The sequence below is a fragment of the Pan troglodytes genome, chromosome 3, assembly GCF_028858775.2.
Source record: "Pan troglodytes isolate AG18354 chromosome 3, NHGRI_mPanTro3-v2.0_pri, whole genome shotgun sequence".
In the NCBI taxonomy this organism is placed as follows: Eukaryota; Metazoa; Chordata; class Mammalia; order Primates; family Hominidae; genus Pan; species Pan troglodytes.
In genome coordinates, this window is record NC_072401.2 from 5,642,396 (window position 1) to 5,662,861 (window position 20,466).

Consider the following 20,466-nt stretch of genomic DNA (forward strand, 5'->3'; position numbering starts at 1 on the left):
ATGGCAAAAGCTCTTGAGAATAATAAAAATAGCAAGTATTTTTTTTTTGAGACGGAGTCTTGCTCTGTCGCCCACACTGGAGTGCAGTGGCGTGATCTCCACTCACTGCAAGCTCTGCCCCCCGGGTTCATGCCATTCACCTGCCTCAGCCTCCTGAGTAGCTGGGACTACAGGTGCCCGCCACCATGCCCAGCTAATTTTTTTTTTTTTGTATTTTTAGTAGAGATGGGGTTTCACTGTGTTCGCCAGGATGGTCTCGATCTCCTGACCTTGTGATCCACCCGCCTTGGCCTCCCAAAGTGCTGGGATTACAGGTGTGAGCCACCACGCCTGGCCAAAAATAGCAAGTGTTTCTCAAGCACTCATTATGTGTCAGTCACTTTTCCAGTCCCTTGACTCATAATAACTCCTGAAATCTTTGAAACACCAGGACGTAAACACCACAATAATTCCTGTATGACTAATGAGGATGTGGGGCCCAGAACCTAGGACTTTGCCTCCAGAGCCTGTACACTTCAAAAGGGTTTGTGTGCTCTCCTGAATAGGGCTCATCACTGCTTACCAATGAAGCAGTATTGCCTCAACTGCTCCCCTGCCTAAAGCAAAGGTCCTCCAACTAATCGGATATGTAGCTGCCAGAGCAGCTGTTCCAAAACTCAAATCTGACCAGGACTTTCTCCTGTTTCCAAATCCTCAGTGGCTTCCCCTTGTGCAAGAATAAAGTCCAAACTTCTTATCATGACTTACAAAGCCCTTCTTGAAGAGTCTTCTCCTCACTCCCATCTTACCCCTCTCCAGCACGCACCCCAGGCATCCAGAGCTGGAATCCATGCTCACCACTCCTCTCAGCCTTTGTTCATGCTGTTCCTTATTTCTGGAACATTGTCCTTGCTCTCTGCTCTTCTCTGGTTCTATCAACCAGGGCTCAGCTTCAAGGAAGAGAATACAGTCTTGTTAGTTCAGAAGAAAGAGATTTGTTACAGGGTATGAAATGTCTTCTCAGAATCCCTGGGAGGCAGAAGAGCTGACTCTGGGCTGAAACTCTGAGATCTCTGCCCAAAGTCACAGGGAGAGCTGACCTGCAGAGGATGTGGCTGCCTCTGCTGCAGTTGAGAAGCTGCCTCCCAGAATGAGACCTCAGACCTTGCCCCACTTAGCCGAGTCTTACGTGGATGCAACTTACTGAGAAACCTAAATCATGCAGGAACTCTAGCTGCAAGGGAGTCTGTGAAATGAATTGGGCAGATTTCTAGCCTTTGCAGTTACAGGAAAGCACACTTGCAGGAGGGTGGAACAGACACTGATGAGCCAATTCAAGTCTCCACTCTACCTAGACGTCTCTTCCCCTTCAGAATCCCTCCCCTTTTTTGATAGATCCCTCCCCTATGTGTTTCTACACTACCTTATCCTTCCCCTCCTAGAGTACAATGAGCACCTTGAGTAGAGCGGCCACATCTGGTTGATGAATGATTCCCCCTCCCATGATAGGGCCTGGTACATAGTAGGTGTTCAACAAACATTCAGGCATATTCACCCTGCAGAACGCCTCTGCACTTAACATTTTCTTGGTCCAGTGCCTCTTGATTTTTATTACTAAGGCTGCATGGACTGTATTAGGTTGAACCATATGAAATTGTTATTCCATAGTCAAAACGGTAAGCATTGGCAATTTCACATGGCTCAACCCTGTGTGTATCTATCAGTACTTTTTCAGCTATCGTTTACATTGAAAAAAATTATATTTACAGCCTTGAAACTCAATATAACATTTATAACAATGTGATATCAGGTCAAGTCTCAAGTTACATTTCAAATACAACTAGTGAAATGTCAGAACCAAGTGTAGTCAGTTTGAAAAATCACATTAAGTATCTATCGCCACAGGGATGTGGGTCTTAGACACTGCTGAGGGTAAACAAGACCATGTTACTGCAAAAACCCAAAACTAAAACATCATTAACTATATTTAGTGTTTGATCATGAGGATGGAATGGAAACACTTGACATATTAGCAGATGGATATCCTATCTATTTTGTTGTGTTTACATTGTATTTTAAGAAATTGGTTAAGAAATTTGGGTTGAAGAGTGATGCATTGTAATTTTTCCCACTTAAATAATGGGAAATACATTCTTAGTGTCTTCAAACAGAATGACTGGTTTTTAGGAACAGGTGGATTATGTTCAATAGATGATGCATGTATCCTGAATGATGAGAAGTGCATCACTGTAGACTCAGAAGGGTATGCACTGTGTAGTTGAAGGGAAGGGTCTTTGAGAGAGTACAAAAGGGCTTTGAAGATGTGGTTGGCAAAAGGATTTCAGAGGGAGGTGGTTGGAGGAAAGCTGAGTGCGACTCTAGGCAAGTTACTCAGCTTCTCTGAACATCAGTTCTGTCACCTCTAAAATAGCCATAATAATGCCTACACCAAAGTGTTGGAAGATTAAGTGAGATCTCCAATGTAAAGAGCTCACATAGAGCAAGGAGCCTCGGTCAATGGTATTAAAAAAAAGCACTTAGGACCATGGCTAGTACATAGGAAGCACTTAGCATATGTGAGTTATCATTTATTTTTTCCCATTCTTTCATTCAATGCCCCTTGTAAGAGAATGCAAGTTATAAATGTCTTTTGGAATTTGGCCCAAGAAGAGCAGTTTGGCTTCATCTTATTTAATCAAGTGGTGAGGGCTGTGTTGGTCATTCCACATTGCCCTTTGCTTTCTTTCCACTGCTAAGGGAGCAGGAGCTACCGTTTCAGGCTCACTGTCTGTCCCCGTGAACAGTACGTGTGCCTCTCCTTCGTTGTACATTTTTCCCACTATCTCCTCTATCAGTCTTACCTGTCCTTTGTCAGCCACTACAAATTCTTTAGAAGCGTGAAGGATATAGATTGAAATAAATAAAACCATGAAGCCACAAGAGCAATATTCTGCATTTATACAGATAGATAGCACTTTACAGTCTGCAAAGCCCCTCCAGTGGGACGGGGGCACCGTGGACCTGAAGCCTGCCTTCACCTCATCACGCGACTGCTCCTGCCCCCAACTGCCTCTGCCTGGAGGTGCTGGATGGCTTTGTGAGGTTCTCATCTTGTCGCCTTGGTCTACGGGAGGCCATTGGAAGCTAACCAGCATCCTTCGGCTTCTGGGAAGGAGATAGGAGAATCAGTCCAGTGTGAAGAACAATGAGAGCCATCATGTTTGAGTGGCTTCAAGACTCTTGTGCCTCAAGTCAAATAAAAAAAAAAAAAAAAGCAGTGGGAGTGGGGGTGGGGTGTTGGGCTGGCTGAACACAGTGGCTCACACCTGTAATCCCAGCACTTTGGGAGGCCAAGGCAAGAGGATTGGTTGAGGACAGGAGTTCAAGACCAGCCTGGGCAACACAGCAAGATCTTGTCTATGAAAAATAATAATAAGCTTATCATTGTGAATGTTATTAAAGACATGTATCAGGCACAAGTCAGGCTTGATAAGCTCTTTTTTCCTCGTACAATATGAGCTGTCAGAAGGCCCAGCACTCCATTGTTGGATTTCTGTAGCCTATGAGGCTATTCTTAGCTCCTCTCTTGCTGGCTGTTACATTTTTAAGAATCGCTAGAGGTGAGTATAGTGAGTGAGACCTCCCCTCCATCTGCTCCCCTCGGAGGTCAGATGGAATGGAAAGTGGCCTGAGGAGATGCTCAGCTCATTGCCCCTGCAGTTGCCACACAGTAAAAACACAGGAGATGAGTGTTGTAGACATGTGGTTTGTCCTGGCTGCAGAGATTTTCTGAATCCCACAGAGTCATCTCTGGGCACCCAGTGACTTTTGCCTCAGGAAGAAGAAGTGGAGAAAGGTGGCCGTTTCAAATAGTTCAAGTGGCATTGTGCTGCCTGGAGACTAAGAAAGGTCTAGGGTTTCCTCCAGACTCTTCCTTTCGCTTTCCAGGCCTCCCCTACCTTTAACAACTGCACAAGGTTTGTGGATGCTCCACTGTTTGCCAGGCCCTGGGCAAGGTGAGATGGAGAGTCAGTCACTCATCAGGTAAGAGGAGGAGCTGAACCAAGCTGTTCCAACTCCAGATTTCCCCCAGCAACAGGCACTACCTCCCTCATATGTGTTCACGTGTATTTCATGTGTTATCAGCATGGCTGACCTTTAGTTTGTAAGCAGCCTCCAAGGCTGATGATTGAGTACATGACATGCTTTCCAAGAAAACTGACCTAGTGACCTTGGACCAGTCAACCTCTCTTGGCCTTGGTTTCCTCCATTGGGCAATTGAGGGTGATAATGCCCACGTCCCACGGTTAGTTGGGACAAGTGTTAAGGGATGAGCAGGGGGTCTGTGAAGAGCACCTCTCCTCCCTTCTCGATTTTAGGACTAATTGAGAGACAGGAGTCTGACAGGTGGAGGTGGAAGTATCCACTTCATGCTAACAGTCAGTCAGAGAAACCCACTTTAGATTGGTAGTCAAAACGGCTTGCTAACTCTTGAGTTCTGAAATGGAATCACCTCCGAGGCACAGGAAACGGTGATCACCTGCAAGTCCCCCTCCACCAGCCAGGCCCTGGCTGTTGCAGAGAGCAGACAGGAGTGTAAGCCCACTATGAGCAGGTCCTGAAGCAGAAGGGGAGCCCGAGGGGACTGTGCTGAGCACGGCTGCTTCTTCTGGACTCGCTCATCAGGTCTATCACTTCTGCACCCTGCAAGGGAGGGAGACGGCTATGGGGAGAGACTGGTGAGTCACTCAGGCTAATGGGAGTTCCTGGTCTCTGTGACAAGAAGAGGCCAGAGAAAAAGGAGGTTCCTGTAGGTAGTGACATAAACAGCAGGGCCTAGCACCCTTCCTTCCCCATCCACGCTCTACCCTCTGTCTTTTTTCTGTACAATGCCCCACTTTTGTGTAGACATCATTGACTGATCCAATGTGCCACACAGAATATGGGTGCTTCAGGCGTTTGTGGCCCATTCATTCCGGAGTGTGTGGGATGCTCCTGGCTATGAGCTAAATGCAGGGGATGGTGCTGAATTAGCTAGGTCCCTGCACTCAGAGTTCACTGCCTGGTGGGGAAAAGAGACCAGAAGAGCGATGGTGACTTGGCCGCAAGGAAAGTGCTATAGGGCATCAAGCACAGAGTCTAGGTTCTGGACATGGACTATCTTGGCTCAGTCCCAGCTCTGCCATTCCCTGGCTGTCATCTTGGACATGTTACTTAATCTCTCTGAACCTCAAGGTCTTGAGCTATCGAAGGCAGTTTGTAATAACTCCTATCTCAAAGGATTGTTGGGAACATTAAATGAGCGCATATACGTAAAGCACTTAGGCCGGGCACAGCAGCTCACAGCTGTAATCCTAGCACTTTGGGAGGCCGATGCAGGCAGATCACTTGAGGTCGGGAGTTCAAGACCAGTCTGGCCAACATGATGAAACCTTGTCACTTTTAAAAATATAAAAGCTAGTCAGGTGTGGTGGCATGGGCCTGTAATCCCAGCTACTGGGGAGGGTGAGGCAGGATAATTGCTTGAACCCAGGAGGCAGAGGTTGCAGTGAGCCAAGATTGCACCACTGCACCCCAGCCTGGGCAACAGAGGGAGACTCCATCTCAAAAAATAAAAATAAGAAAATAAGGCACTTAGAACGGTGTCTGGCACCGAATTTGCACCACATCAGTGTTAACTGTTATTATTATAAGGGACTAGGGGGTCACCTGCCTCAGTTTCCAGGGTTAGGGAAGGCTTCTTAAAGGAGGGAGCATCAGTCTTAAGCAGGGTTTTTCAACCTCAGCACTGTTGCCATTTTGCAGTAGGTGATTGTGGTGGAGGCCGTCCTGTGCATTGTAGGATACTTAGCAGCATCCCTGGCTCCAACTCACTAGATGACAGCAGCATCCCTCCAAATTGTGACAACAAAAACTGTCTCCACACATTGTCCAGTGTTCCCAGGGGAGCAAAACTGCTTTGGGTTTGGGAACCCTGCACTATGCTGAGAAGTGAGTGATGGACAAGAGGACAGAGGTGGTGCACCAGGAATAAGGAATATTGTGGGTGAACGTGTGGAATTGTGAGAGTGTGGGTCCATCCAGGGACTTGTCCTAACATGACAGCAAAATCTGGGCTCCCTTATGAAATCTTAAGCCCAGGTGAGCACTCATGTGCTGACTTCTCCCACTAAATCCTTGGCTTCTTGCAAGGACCAAATGCATGGGAGAAGCCTACTGAGTACTTGCTGCTGTGTGTGCGAGCCTGTCTTTGTGAAGTAGTCCCTGAAGAACATTCACCTCGTGCTCTGCTCTAAATTTATCCTGGTATGAAGAAAGTTCATCCGTGAGCATGACGCACAGCCTCATTGCTTTGCCCCATGTGGCATTGCTTCTATGAAATTGGATTTTTAATGCCTTCAGCCTACCTTGAAGCACATCATGCAAAAAATTCCTGTTCCACTTATTACTGTGTTTAGAGTTATTTTATGTGGACTCATGGTTCACCACATTACAGAACACCATCTTCATAAGAATCCAGTGGAAGAAATTTCCCGCTGATTTCAGTACCAGGACAAAAATCTTGCTTTTCCTAAACAATTGTTTTTTTTTTTCCACATCAGCTCTGAATCATGTAGCTGATCATGTTTCTCTTTTTGCTCTGTGTGCTGGGGAGATTTGAGACACATTGATGGCCCATTTCAGGGAAGCATACAGGATCTTGAGGCATAAATTGGGGTATTTTTTCCTGATTCTATTTTCTTGGATTCCTTTTTTATTCTGTGACTTGATCTTTGTCTTCCTTATTTTTAATTCTATTATGTTATATACATTTCACAAGTCACCTGAATCCTTTCTGGAACAAAGTAGGAAATTAATAATTTTTAAAAAAATAAAACATGGAAAATCGCATTCTTTATGCAGTTCTATTGCAATAGCCAGGCCAGGATTTAGGCCTTCACAGCACACAATTTTCTTTGCTCTTGCAAGGAGAGCCTAATTTTCCAGATTTTTCCATAGGTCAGAGTTACTGTGATAGAGCTTAGCTTTCTTATTTGTGATCTCCATCATTTCCATGACAATGTTCAGCACTATTATGAGAATATAATTCTAATTCTAATACAAGAAGAAGCAAAAGGGACAATGTCACAAAGCTGTGGAATAGTGCAAAACTATAGAGAGATAAATGAAAGGTCATTCTGTGTTCTCCAGTAATAATATTGAGTTTCTCTGGGAATGTAGGGTCTGTGGCCTGGTGAAGAATGTGGATCTGCAGCAAGAAAAAGCCACAACCTGAATTATTGCTTAAAATATTGTTCTCTTAGCATTTTGATTTTCCTCTTTAGAATTCATTCCAGTATGCAAGTTTCCCTCTGAAAATTCATGTTGCTCCTCCAAAGAGTTCTGATGGAATACTGAATGAGATGCCCTTTGACAGTTTAGCTGTGAGTTGAGAGTACAGAACTCGCTGGTTATTAATGCAATGTTTCAATATTCCATCAACTATTAGAATACAAATTGTGCATCTGTAGTCAGCATATTATGTTTGATTCCTGTGTTTTCTTTTGGGGCATCTATATTCTTCTATCCAGTAGCAAATACATGAAAAGTTGTAACTCAGTTCCAAGTCACAGAAATTCAAAGTAAAGTAGCTTAATTTAAAAAAATAAAAACAGTCATTGCCCATGTAAATATGAAGTTCAGGGATGGATCTTTCTTCTGACTAGGTGGGAGCCAGTACCTCCAACAGTGCCTCTTTCTGCATTTAGCTCCCAGCCCTGCTTCCCTCTCTGCAGGTTCTCTCCCTAGACAGGTCTTATTGACATTTTTTCGTTTTCTAGTGCCTTTAAAAGTTATGTTTATACTACACTGTACTCTATTCAGTGTGCAACAGCATTATGTCTAAAAAGTGTACATACTTTCATCTAAAATACTTGTTAGCTACAATGCTAACACTCATCTGAGCCTTCTTTCAACAAGTCACAGTCTTTTTGCAGGTGGAGGGTCTTTCCTCAATGTTGATGGCTGCTTACTGATCAGAGTGGTGGTTGCTGAAGGTTGGAGTGACTGTGAAAATTTCTTAAAATAAGAAAACAACGAAGCTTTCCACGATGATGGAGTCTTCACTTCATGAAATATTTCTCTATAGCAAGTGGTGCTGTTTGATAGCATTTTGCCCATAGTAGAATTTCTTTTAAAAGTGGAGTCAGTCCTCTCAACTCCTACAGCCGCTTTATCAACTAAGCTTATGTAATATTCTAAACCTCTTGTGTCATTTTAACAATGTGTACAGCACCTTCATCAGGAGCAGATTCCATCTCAAGAAGCTCGTTTCTTCCTTATCCTTAGGGGAAACAACTTAACTCCTCATCTCTTAACGTTTTATCGTGAGATGGCAGCAATTTAGTCACATTTTCAGGTTCCACTTCTGATTCTAGTACTTTTGCTACTTTTACCACGTCTGCAGTTCCTTCCTCCACTGAAGTCTTGAACCCCTCATAGTCATCCTTGAGGGTTAGAATCCACTTCTTCCAAACTCCTGTTAATGTTAGTACTTTGACCTTTTCTCATGAATCATGAATGTTCTTAATGACAATCTAGTATGGCGAATCCTTTCCAGAAGATTTTCAATTTACTTTGCCCAGATCCATCAAAGCAATCACTATCTATGGCAGTTATAGTCTTACAAAATGCATTTCTTAAATAATAAGTCTCAAAGGTCAAAATTACTTCTTCATCCATTAGCTGCAGGATGGATGTTGTTTTATCATGAAAACAACATTAATCTTGTACATCTCCATCTGAGCTCTTGGGTGACTAAGAGTGGTAATATTTTGAAAGAAATTTTTTTTTGAGAAGTAGGTCTCAGCATTGGGTCTAAAATATTTGGTAAATTTTGCTGTAAACTGGTGTGCTGTCATCTGGAGTTTTTTATTCCACTTATAGAGCACAGGCAATAGATTTAGCATAATTCTTAAGGGCCCTGGTATTTTCAAAATGGTAAATGAGCATTGACTTCAACTTAAAGTGACCAGCTGCTAAAACAAGAGAGCCTCCCTAGTGAGAGAGCCTGTCCTTTGACCCTTTGAAGCCAGGCATTGACTTCTCCTCTCCAGCTATGAAAGTCCTAAATGACATCTACTTCCAGTATAAAGCTATTTGCTATTTTTTCTACTTTGAAAATCTCCTGTTTGGTGTATTCACCTTCACCAGTGATCTGAGCTAGATCTTCTGGGTAACTTGCTGCAGCTTTTCCATCAACACCTGCTGCTTCACCTTGTGCTTTTATGTTCTGGAGATGGCTTCTTTTCTTTAACCTCATGAACCAACCTTTGCTAGCTTCCAGCTCTTTTTCTGCAACTCCCTCACCTCTCTCAGCATTCATAGAACTGAAGAGAGTTAAGGCCTTGCTCTGGATTAGGATTTGTCTTAAGGGAATGTTGTAGCTGATTTGATCTTCTGTCTAGACCACTAAAATTTCCTCCCTATCAGCAATAAGGCTGTTTGGCTTTCATGTCTTACATGCGTTCATTGGAGTAGCAATTTTTATTTCCTTTGCATTTATAACTTGGCTAACTTTATGGTGTAAGAGTCTAGCTTTCAGCCTATCTTGGCATTTGGCATGTCTTTCTCATTAGGCTTAATCATTTCTAGTATTTGATGTAAACTGAGAGATGTGTGATTCTTCCATTCACTTGAACACTTACAGGCCTTTGTAGAGTTATTAACTGGCCTAATTTCAATATCGTTATGCCTCAGGGAATAGAAAGGCCCAAGGAGAAAGTGAGATATGGGAAACTACTGGTCAGTGGAGCATGAGAACACATCCAACCTTTATCCATGAAGCTTTGGGTGCTATATGGATGCCATCTGAGGAGCTTCAAAGCAATTGTAATAGTAACATCAAAGACCATTTATCATAGATCACTATAGCAGATATAATAATGTTTGAAATATTGCAAGAATTACCAAAATGTGACACAGAGATACAAACTGAGCACATGCTATTGGAAAATTGACACTGATAGACTTACTGGAGGCAGGGTTGCCACAAACCTTCAATTTGTAAGAAAGTGAAGTGCAGTAAAACAAGGTAGTCCTGTGTTTCCCAGCGAGGCTGTGTTACTTACATGCTCCTCTCTTTGTTGAGGGGGAGGAGCATGAATGAGGTTATACTGGCCCTGAAACAGATCTAAAGTCCAGCTGGTGGCCGGGCGCGGTGGCTCATGCCTATAATCCCAACACTTTGGGAGGCCAAGAGTGAGAGTGAGAATAATAATTAATAATATCAACAATAATAAAAACTTTCTGGGCAAACAAAAATATTCTCACTGAAACTTCTGGAAATAGTGCCTTGAAAATGTGACAGGAATATTGGGAACGTCCTGGGTACTCCGGGTGCCTCTGCCTGGAAAGGCAGAAGGGCCTTTCAGCACAGAACAGCCTGGGAGAAAGACAGCATCTTCAGCCCTGCACCCTCCACCATCACAGCACTTCCTGTGAGTCTTTGATAGGAGACACTTCATTCCATCCTGTGAGGTTTGTTCCAGTCTCTAATTCCATGAGGAGCAGGGACTGTATCTTACTCCACTCCTGCCCATCCATGTCACCATGGTGACTCCCAAAGGTGGCCCTCTGCTGTTTGTGGGTACTGCGCCATGATCCAGCCTCCCGCCATGGGTCATGCTGTTTCTCCCTCTGTCTGAGTCACACAGCCTGTGCGTTCCTGACCCAGTAAACCCCTCATGGGTAAAGACTTTCCCAATTCCTCCCACCCACCTTCACCTGCTGGAGCACTGGCCTCCTCCTTTCCCACACTCGCCTGCACCCTGGAAAGACTCCTAGAATGCCAGCCCATGCATTGTCAGTGACTGTCAGCCTAGCCCCTCCCAGGGCACTGTGCACGCCTCCAGGGTGAAGACAGTTTCTTTGTCCCAGTGTCCCCAGCACGTAGCCCAATGCCTATCAGACAGTAGGTGTTCCATAAGCCTCTGGTAAATTCATGATCTGGGGATGCAATAAACAGCCCCCTTCCTTGCCTTAATTCTGAACAATTATGAACAATGGGTAAGATACACAAAGAGGATATGACTTGTGTCCAGCCATCTCCTCTTTCCTGGGCCCCAGTCTCTGTAATGAGAGCTGGAGGGGATTTGAGGTCCTTCCAACCCTGGAATTCCCTGTCCTGTAAGCATGTGGTTCTGTTGCCTGTCCTGGGACCAAATCATGCACCAGGCTCCCTCCCCAGGGCTGCACACCCAGGATACTGGAACATAGTGTGGGTGCATTACAGCAACATCCCCACAGTGTGTGGTCATCAGGACACTGCAGCGAGTGAGAGTCAGGGGATTTGGGTTCTTGTCCCCACACTTACAATGACTCACCAAGTCCCTTCTTCCCTCTGGGCCTCAGTTTCCTGTTCTGTTAAGTGAGGGGAAGGACCTTGCTGATTCGGTCTAATATCTGAGGATCTAAGACACAGGTCTAAGCTTCCATGATTACATTATGCAATTCTGTGATTAATATTACATGATTCCATTATTATACCCTGTAAATCTACAGTGAACTTGACAACAGTTTGTGATGTGATGGTATACTACAATTGTTTAACAACAATCTCAGATTCTATGTGTTGGCTCTTCAGTCCTTAGAAAGCCCAAATGCATTTTGTTAAATGCATTTGGTACTGTATCAATTTTCTACTGTTTCAAAAACAAAACAAAATACCACCCTAAAACTTAATGGTGTAAAAACACCACCATTTAATCATCTCATGTTCTGTGGGGTAACTGGGCTCAGCTGGGCTGTTCTTCTGCTCCATGTGATATCTGGGGTTGCCATGGAATATCAAAATGCTCAAGGCAGCTCACTCGCGTGGCAGGCAGTGGTGCTGGCTGTCACTGGGAACTCAGCTGGGGATCTGGTTTTCCTTCTCTTGGCCTCTCCATGTGGCTTGCATCTGGCTGGGTTCCAAGAGGCAAAAATTAGAAACTGCCCATTCACTTAAGGCCTAGACTTGGATGTCCCATAACACCACTGCATTCAAGAGTTGCAGAAACAAGTTCCATATGGAGAGCAGCATGCATATGCAGGGAATGGAGGGAGTGTTTGGGAGGGGAGTGTGTCTTTGGAGGCTAGCTCCTATGAACACTGACACCATCTAATTAAAGCACCTGCTAAAAACGGATGAAGAAACATGCTGGAGTCCAGTAGTAGTTAAACTGTCATCTGTCTGCCAGAGCCTGAGAACTAATGCTGGGTACTCCTGCTTGCCTTTGCTATGTAAGATATGAGGAAACCCCAACAAATGTGGAGGCAGCCTGAGGATTGAAAGCCTTTGCCCCTTCCCCTCCAGTCCCATAGCACCATGACTCAGGCAACTCAGTGCCTCTCTCTGAGCCTCAGTTTGCTCTTCTGTAAAATGGAGGCATTGGTCTTGAGGGTGCTGAAGGTGCCTCCGCCCCTAATCTTCTCTGTCCTTCTGTGCTCCTAGGTACTCCTTCCAGGATGAGGAGGACATGTTCATGGTGGTGGACCTGCTCCTGGGAGGCGACCTGCGCTACCATCTGCAGCAGAATGTGCATTTCACAGAGGGGACTGTGAAACTCTACATCTGTGAGCTGGCACTGGCCCTGGAGTATCTTCAGAGGTACCACATCATCCACAGGTAACTGGGCTGCTGGCGGGATGCCTGGGACACAGGGACCATGGGCTAGGGTGTCAGGAGCAGTCTGCAGTAGTGGGGAGAGAATTTTGTCCTTGACATGGTTTAAAAGTGGTAGTGCATGAGGGAAAAAAGCAGAACACTTTTCTTCCTATTTTTTTATGTTTTCTACAACCAGCACCTACATCTCTCATCCTGTACCCGTACACTACTGTTTAGAGACATGGCTGGTGGCTGGCCTTATCTTCTCTGCTCCAGTATGCCTAGGGAAGCTGGAACATTCTGTCTCTCCTGTCTCAAGTCAGAAGAGTTACAGGAGCATTATTATACTAGTGAGCTGGGAGTGTGAGGGATTCTACTCTGTTTTTTTCCGTACTTAGAAATCAGTGCTGTGCATCGTGGAGGATTTCTTTCTCTTAGGAAGCCTCAGTGCTGGCTCTGGGCTTTGCATAAAAGTTCTGAGTTTCTGTAGCCTCCTCAGGGACCTTACTTCTCCCTGCTATGCACAGCAGTGCCATGTCCTACACAGGTGAGCAAAGTGACTTTGCCTGCAGAAGCTGGAACTCAATGAGAGGCTTTGGAAAGTGATTGTATCATTCATAAATCTTCTCACTGACCCCAGAAGAGGCAGCTGGTGTGAGAGGCTCCAAATTGGTTTACCCATGGTCTTGCACTGTGCTTAGCTGATATCCTTGTAACTTAACTAATTTTGAAAGATTTGGAAAAGATGAGGACTTGAACTTCTAGGTAAAGATGACAGATTAAGCATATATGTCTAAATTTTTCCCTTGTTAAACTCCATTAAATGACAGTAAGGAATGTTTGAAAAGTGATAAAGTTATGAAGATAGGGAACACTGAAAGGGGACTACAGTCAAAACATGGGGGAAGCTGGAAAGAAAGATGTAGAGTGATCGATGACTTAGGAAACGGGAAACTGAATTTAATGTTGCTACTGGGGAGAGTCAATAACTAATAGATGCTAAAGAATTCCCCAAAAGCTCAGGAATTGGCAGCACCTGGTATCTATGGAATGGGGGCAGTTGGTGAAAAGAGGCTATAATAAGGCGAATTGTTGAAAACTTCTTTTTATTTTTATTTTTATATTATTTTATTATTATTATACTTTAAGTTTTAGGGTACATGTGCACAATGTGCAGGTTAGTTACATATGTATACATGTGCCATGCTGGTGTGCTGCATCCATTAACTCGTCATTTAGCATTAGATATATCTCCTAATGCTATCCCTCCCCCCTCCCTCCACCCCACAACAGTCCCCAGAGTGTGATGTTCCCCTTCCTGTGTCCGTGCGTTCTCATTGTTCAGTTCCCATCTATGAGTGAGAACATGCGGTGTTTGGTTTTTTGTCCTTGCCATAGTTTACTGAGAATGATGATTTCCAATTTCATCCGTGTCTCAAAAAGGACATGAACTCATCATTTTTTATGGCTGCATAGTATTCCATGGTGTATATGTGACCCATTTTCTTAATCCAGTCTATCATTGTTGGACATTTGGGTTGGTTCCAAGTCTTTGCTATTGTGAATAGTGCCGCAATAAACATATGTGTGCATGTGTCTTTATAACAGCATGATTTATAGTCGTTTGGGTATATACCCAGTAATGGGATGGCTGGGTCAAATGGTATTTCTAGTTCTAGATCCCTGAGGAATCGCCACACTGACTTCCACAATGGTTGAACTAGTTTGCAGTCCCACCAACAGTGTAAAAGTGTTCCTATTTCTCCACATCCTCTCCAGCACCTGTTGTTTCCTGACTTTTTAATGATTGCCATTCTAACTGGTGTGAGATGGTATCTCATTGTGGTTTTGATTTGCATTTCTCTGATGGCCAGTGATGGTGAGCATTTGGCTGCATAAATGTCTTCTTTTGAGAAGTGTCTGTTCATGTCCTTTGCCCACTTTTGGATGGGGTTGTTTTTTTCTTGTAAATTTGTTTGAGTTCATTGTAGATTCTGGATATTAGCCCTTTGTCAGATGAGTAGGTTGCAAAAATTTTCTCCCATTTTGTAGGTTGCCTGTTCACTCTGATGGTAGTTTCTTTTGCTGTGCAGAAGCTCTTTAGTTTAATGAGATCCCATTTGTCAATTTTGGCTTTTGTTGCCATTGCTTTTGGTGTTTTAGACATGAAGTCCTTGCCCATGCCTATGTCCTGAATGGTAATGCCTAGGTTTTCTTCTAGAGATTTTATGGTTTTAGGTCTGACATTTAAGTCTTTAATCCTTTTTGAATTAATTTTTGTATAAGGTGTAAGGAAGGGATCCAGTTTCAGCTTTCTCCATATGGCTAGCCAGTTTTCCCAGCACCATTTATTAAATAGGGAATCCTTTCCCCATTGCTTGTTTTTCTCAGGTTTGTCAAAGATCAGATAGTTGTAGATATGCGGCATTATTTCTGAGGGCTCTGTTCTGTTCCATTGATCTATATCTCTGTTTGGTACCAGTACCATGCTGTTTTGGTTACTATAACCTTGTAGTATAGTTTGAAGTCAGGTAGCATGATGCCTCCAGCTTTGTTCTTTTGGCTTAGGATTGACTTGGTGATGCAAGCTCTTTTTTGGTTCCATATGAACTTTAAAGTAGTTTTTTTCCAATTCTGTGAAGAAAGTCATTGGTAGCTTGATGGGGATGGCATAGAATCTATAAATTACCTTGGGCAGTATGGCCATTTTCATGATATTGATTCTTCCTACCCATGAGCATGGAATGTTCTTCCATTTGTTTGTATCCTCTTTTATTTCATTGAGCAGTGGTTTGTAGTTCTCCTTGAAGAGGTCCTTCATGTCCCTTCTAAGTTGGATTCCTAAGTATTTTATTGTCTTTGAAGCAATTGTGAATGGGAATTCACTGATGATTTGGCTCTCTGTTTGTCTGTTATTGGTGTATAAGAATGCTTGTGATTTTTGTACATTGATTTTGTATCCTGAGACTTTGCTGAAGTTGCTTATCAGCTTAAGGAGATTTTGGGCTGAGACAATGGGGTTTTCTAGATATACAATCATGTCATCTGCAAACAGGGACAATTTGACATCCTCTTTTCCTAATTGAATACCCTTTATTTCCTTCTCCTGCCTAATTGCCCTGGCCAGAACTTCCAACACTATGTTAATAGGAGTGGTGAGAGAGGACATCCCTGTCTTGTGCCAGTTTTCAAAGGGAATGCTTCCAGTTTTTGTCCATTCAGTATGATATTGGCTGTGGGTTTGTCATAGATAGCTCTTATTATTTTGAGATATGTCCCATCAATACCGAATTAATTGAGAGTTTTTAGCATGAAGGGTTGTTGAATTTTGTCAAAGGCCTTTTCTGCATCTATTGAGATAATCATGTGGTTTTTGTCTTTGGTTCTGTTTATATGCTGGATTACGTTTATTGATTTGCGTATATTGAACCAGCCTTGCATCCCAGAGATGAAGCCCACTTGATCATGGTGGATAAGCTTTTTGATGTGCTGCTGGATTCGGTTTACCAGTATTTTATTGAGGATTTTTGCATCAATGTTCATCAAGGATATTGGTCTAAAATTCTCTTTTTTGGTTGTGTCTCTGCCAGGCTTTGGTATCAGGATGATGCTGGCCTCATAAAATGAGTTAGGGAGGATTCCCTCTTTTTCTATTGATTGGAATAGTTTCAGAAGGAATGGTACCAGTTCCTCCTTGTACCTCTGGTAGAATTTGGCTGTGAATCCATCTCTTTTTGGTTGGTAAGCTATTGATTATTGCCACAATTTCCGATCCTGTTATTGATCTATTCAGAGATTCATCTTCTTCCTGGTTTAGTCTTGGGAGGGTGTATGTGTCAAGGAATTTATCCATTTCTTCTAGATTTTCTAGTTTATTTGCGTAGAGGTGTTTGTAGTATTCTCTGATGGTAGTTTGTATTTCTGTGGGATCAGTGATGATATCCCCTTTATCATTTTTTATTGCATCTATTTGATTCTTCTCTCTTTTTTTCTTCATTAGTCTTGCTAGCGGTCTATCAGTTTTGTTGATCCTTTCAAAAAACCAGCTCCTGGATTCATTAATTTTTTGAATGGTTTTTTATGTCTCTCTTTCCTTCAGTTCTGCTCTGATTTTAGTTATTTCTTGCCTTCTGCTAGCTTTTGAATGTGGTTGCTCTTGCTTTTTTAGTTCTTTTAATTGTGATGTTAGGGTGTCAATTTTGGATCTTTCCTGCTTTCTCTTGTGGGCATTTAGTGCTACAAATTTCCCTCTACACACTGCTTTGAATGTGTCCCAGAGATTCTGGTATGTTGTGTCTTTGTTCTGGTTGGTTTCAAAGAACATCTTTATTTCTGCCTTCATTTCGTTATGTACCCAGTAGTCATTCAGGAGCAGGTTGTTCATTTTCCATGTAGTTGAGCAGTTTTGAGTGAGTTTCTTAATCCTGAGTTGTAGTTTGATTGCACTGTGATCTGAGAGACAGTTTGTTATAATTTCTATTCTTTTACATTTGCTGAGGAGAGCTTTACTTCCAACTATGTGGTCAATTTTGGAATAGGTGTGGTGTGGTGCTGAAAACTTAAGTAGTATTGAGAACACAGACCTCTTTCCCAACTCTGCAGAGCCAGGTGGTTGCCCCCTTCCTTACCCAAAAGGAAGACTAAAGGTTATTCTGCTAATGAGGGTAAAATGGAGAGTGCCTGGGCTAAAGGACATCAAGCCTGCCTGGGTTGGGATACTGTACTAACAATGGCAATATTATCTGAACATATACATACTAGATGCTGAAATGACACCCACACACCCACCCACACACACACAACTGAGATCAAAGAATGGTGTCTTTATGCCTTCATCCTCTACACAGGGAACTCAAGTGATTTCAATGGGAATGTGACTGAGCCCGAAGGAAAGAGATTGTGCCATCAAAGGTTTTCCAGGACACCTTAAAGTGTAGGTTATAGTAAACAAGCCCTATTCCTTCATTATCAGCTCCCAATTAAGTTAATGACATCATAGGATTATCAGACATCCAGGGAAATCTTCTAACTTGAACATCAGGATCCGAACAGCCAAATAGAAAAAAATAATAAAGCTTAGGTTAAACAGTGACTCTGGAAACATCAAAATAACTATGATCAGTATGTTCAGACGATAAAAGAAGAATTTTGCATGTGTGAAACAAGAGATAGCATTTTTTTTAAATTCATGGAATAAACATCAGAGCTCTTATGAATGAAAATTGTGAAAGCAGAAATTTAAAGAACTCAAAATATATGCTGGAAGATAAAGTCTTTATACTTTTTTGTAAAGTAGAGTAAAAAGACAAAAAGAATATAAGAAACAAAGCAAAGTTAAAGAATCTACAGATTTCAACACAAGAAACAATAAAGAGAAAACATAGAGGAAGAAATCATCAATGAAACAATGAAAGAACAATCTCCCAGACCTGAAATACATGATTTTCTATATTGAGAGAGCCTACGAAGGGCATGGAGCAATGGCTAGAAACAGACACATACCAAAACAAATGTCAGATCTGATAAGCTTCCACAGAAGAGCCACAGGTCATAGAGGCTGAAGAATCAGAATAGTTTTGAATTTCTTTTGTTTTTTTTTGTTTTGTTTTCTGTTTCTTGAGACAGAGTTTTGCTGTCGTTCAGGCTAGAGTGCACTGGTACGATCATGGCTCACTGCAGCCTCAACCTTCTGGGCTCAAGTGATCCTCCCACCTCAGCCTGCTAAGTAGCTGGGACCATAAGCACACACCACCATCCCTGGCCAATTTTTTTTTTTTGTATTTTTTTGTAAAAACAGGGTTTCAGCACGTTACCCGGGGTGGTCTCATACTCCTGAGCTCAAGCAATCCACCCACCTTGGCCTCTTAAAGTACTAGGATTATAGGTGTGAGCCACAGTGCCCAGACAGTTTTTAATTTCTTAAATGCTAGAAGGCAGTGCAGACACGCTATTCAACCATGTGTGAGGGTTTACATATTCCCCAGTTCCAGGTCTCAAAAAGTGGTCCTCCCATATACCTTTTCCCAAATACTAGGAAAATGAGATGGACTGCAAAATGAATGAATGAATCAAAGAGGATAAAGAAATGGAATACAGAAAGCTGGAACTCCAGCAAAGCAGATAGGCGTAGGAAAACTCCAGGATGATGCCGATGGGATATCAGTTGTGCCTCACATGTATACCATGACCAGTTCTGATTAGCATGGATCAGAGACCCTGGGAGAGACTTCTTCAGGAAAAGTGATCTGATAGAATTCCTGATGCACCTGGCCTTGAGAGATTTATTTAGCTGGTAAAGAATCTGAAGTTGAGTTATGAGAGGTTCAGGAAAAAAAAAACTCAGTAAAAATAACATTATTCGTTTTAGGGAAGGAAAATGTTGTACAGGACAACATCTGTGTAGAGTACAGCTTACTAAATGAGTCAGCTCTGTATATAATACCTAATCCTATCACCTAAACCCTGAAAATCTAACCAAAAACTCAGTTATACTCTATTGAGAAACTGGGGAAATGGAAAGGATGACTAAGTCTCCTGGGATTGGAGAAAGACGGCTAAATCTTTGTCTTCCCTAGTAGGAAGTCCAGTCTCCAGGGAAAGCCTGGAGTTTAAAAGTGAAGGAGTCATTAGAAGTCTATCATTTAGAGATAAGGAGTTAGATACCAAAATTATAACCTGGAACAGATGAGTGGATAGAGAAGGATAAATGGGGGAGAAAGCGGTAGGATTAATGCTGTTGTAACAAAATGTGTTTGTAAAAGAAAGTGATAGGGATTGTTGTATTGTAACAAAACTTGCAAAACTATTGGCTCTTTGAACTATTTGCATATAACTTTGATACAAATAACAGAAACAAACAGCAAAATGAAGAAGGAGGAGAAGGAGAATAGTAGTAGTAAAGATATTGTTCAGTGTAATACACAACTGTTCATTTACTCAGTCATTCACTAGTTTTTGAATGAATGCAGGCATTCTGGTTCTGGAATCTGTGCTTTTAAGTGCGATGCTGTACTTCCTAAAGAAGGTCACACCAGGGTAGAGTATGCTTCTGTTCCTTGATTGGGCTTCTTTGAAGGTGCTGAAAGAGTTCTTTACAGATCAGTTGTATATGTGTCATTCATGAATTACTGTAGCCATGCATGAACTAGAGTGCAATAGATAGATGATCCATGTGTCCAAATTCCCTGAGACACTAAGTCATGTGGACATTGGTGAGATAAATGCCGATGTTCCAGAGCTGAGCCAGGGATGAACAAGGCAGGAAATGGAACCATTGTGTGACAGCATGACTGGCTGGAGCCATTTCATTATGATTCACCAGATTTCAGAAAAAATTTTAAGTCATTCTCAAATATTCCTCTGGTAGAGGTCATCTGCTCTTAGATTCCAGATCTACCCTGGGGAAAAGGAGATATCCAGTAATTTATGGGAATGTTTTAAAGTCTACTAGGCAAATGTGTGATGATTAATTTTCTGTGTCAATTTGACTGGGCTAAAGGATGCCCAGAGTGCTGGTGAAACATTACTTCTGAGTGTGTCTGTGAGGATGCTTCCAAAGGAGATCAGCATTTGAATAAGTGAACTGCATGAAGCAGATGGCCCTCCCCAATGTCATGGGCATCAACGATTCCTCTGAGGGCCTGAATAGAATGAAAAATTAGAGCCATTCACTCTTTCTACTTGACTGAATTATCCATCTTCTCCTGTCCTCAGTCATCACTGCTCCAGGTTTTTGGGCTTTCAGTCTTAGACTGGGACTTACACTAACGGCCTCCAATTTCTCAGGCCTTCATACTTGAACTGAATTACACCACTTGCTGTCCTGGGTCTCCAGCTTGCAGAAAGCAGATCATAGGACTTCT

At 42.7% G+C, this 20,466-nt stretch overlaps 1 protein-coding gene across 5 annotated transcripts in view; it reads left to right on the forward strand.

The window, feature by feature from the left end:
* The window catches only part of STK32B (serine/threonine kinase 32B), a 445,681-nt gene that overhangs the window by 264,325 nt on the left and 160,890 nt on the right, over nt 1–20,466 (forward strand). For all 5 annotated transcript variants that reach the window (XM_016951222.4, XM_024356003.3, XM_016951221.4 and 2 more), the window contains exon 4: nt 12,452–12,625. In XM_016951222.4, the coding sequence (XP_016806711.1) occupies nt 12,452–12,625 (174 nt within the window). The remainder of the gene's footprint in view (nt 1–12,451; nt 12,626–20,466) is intronic.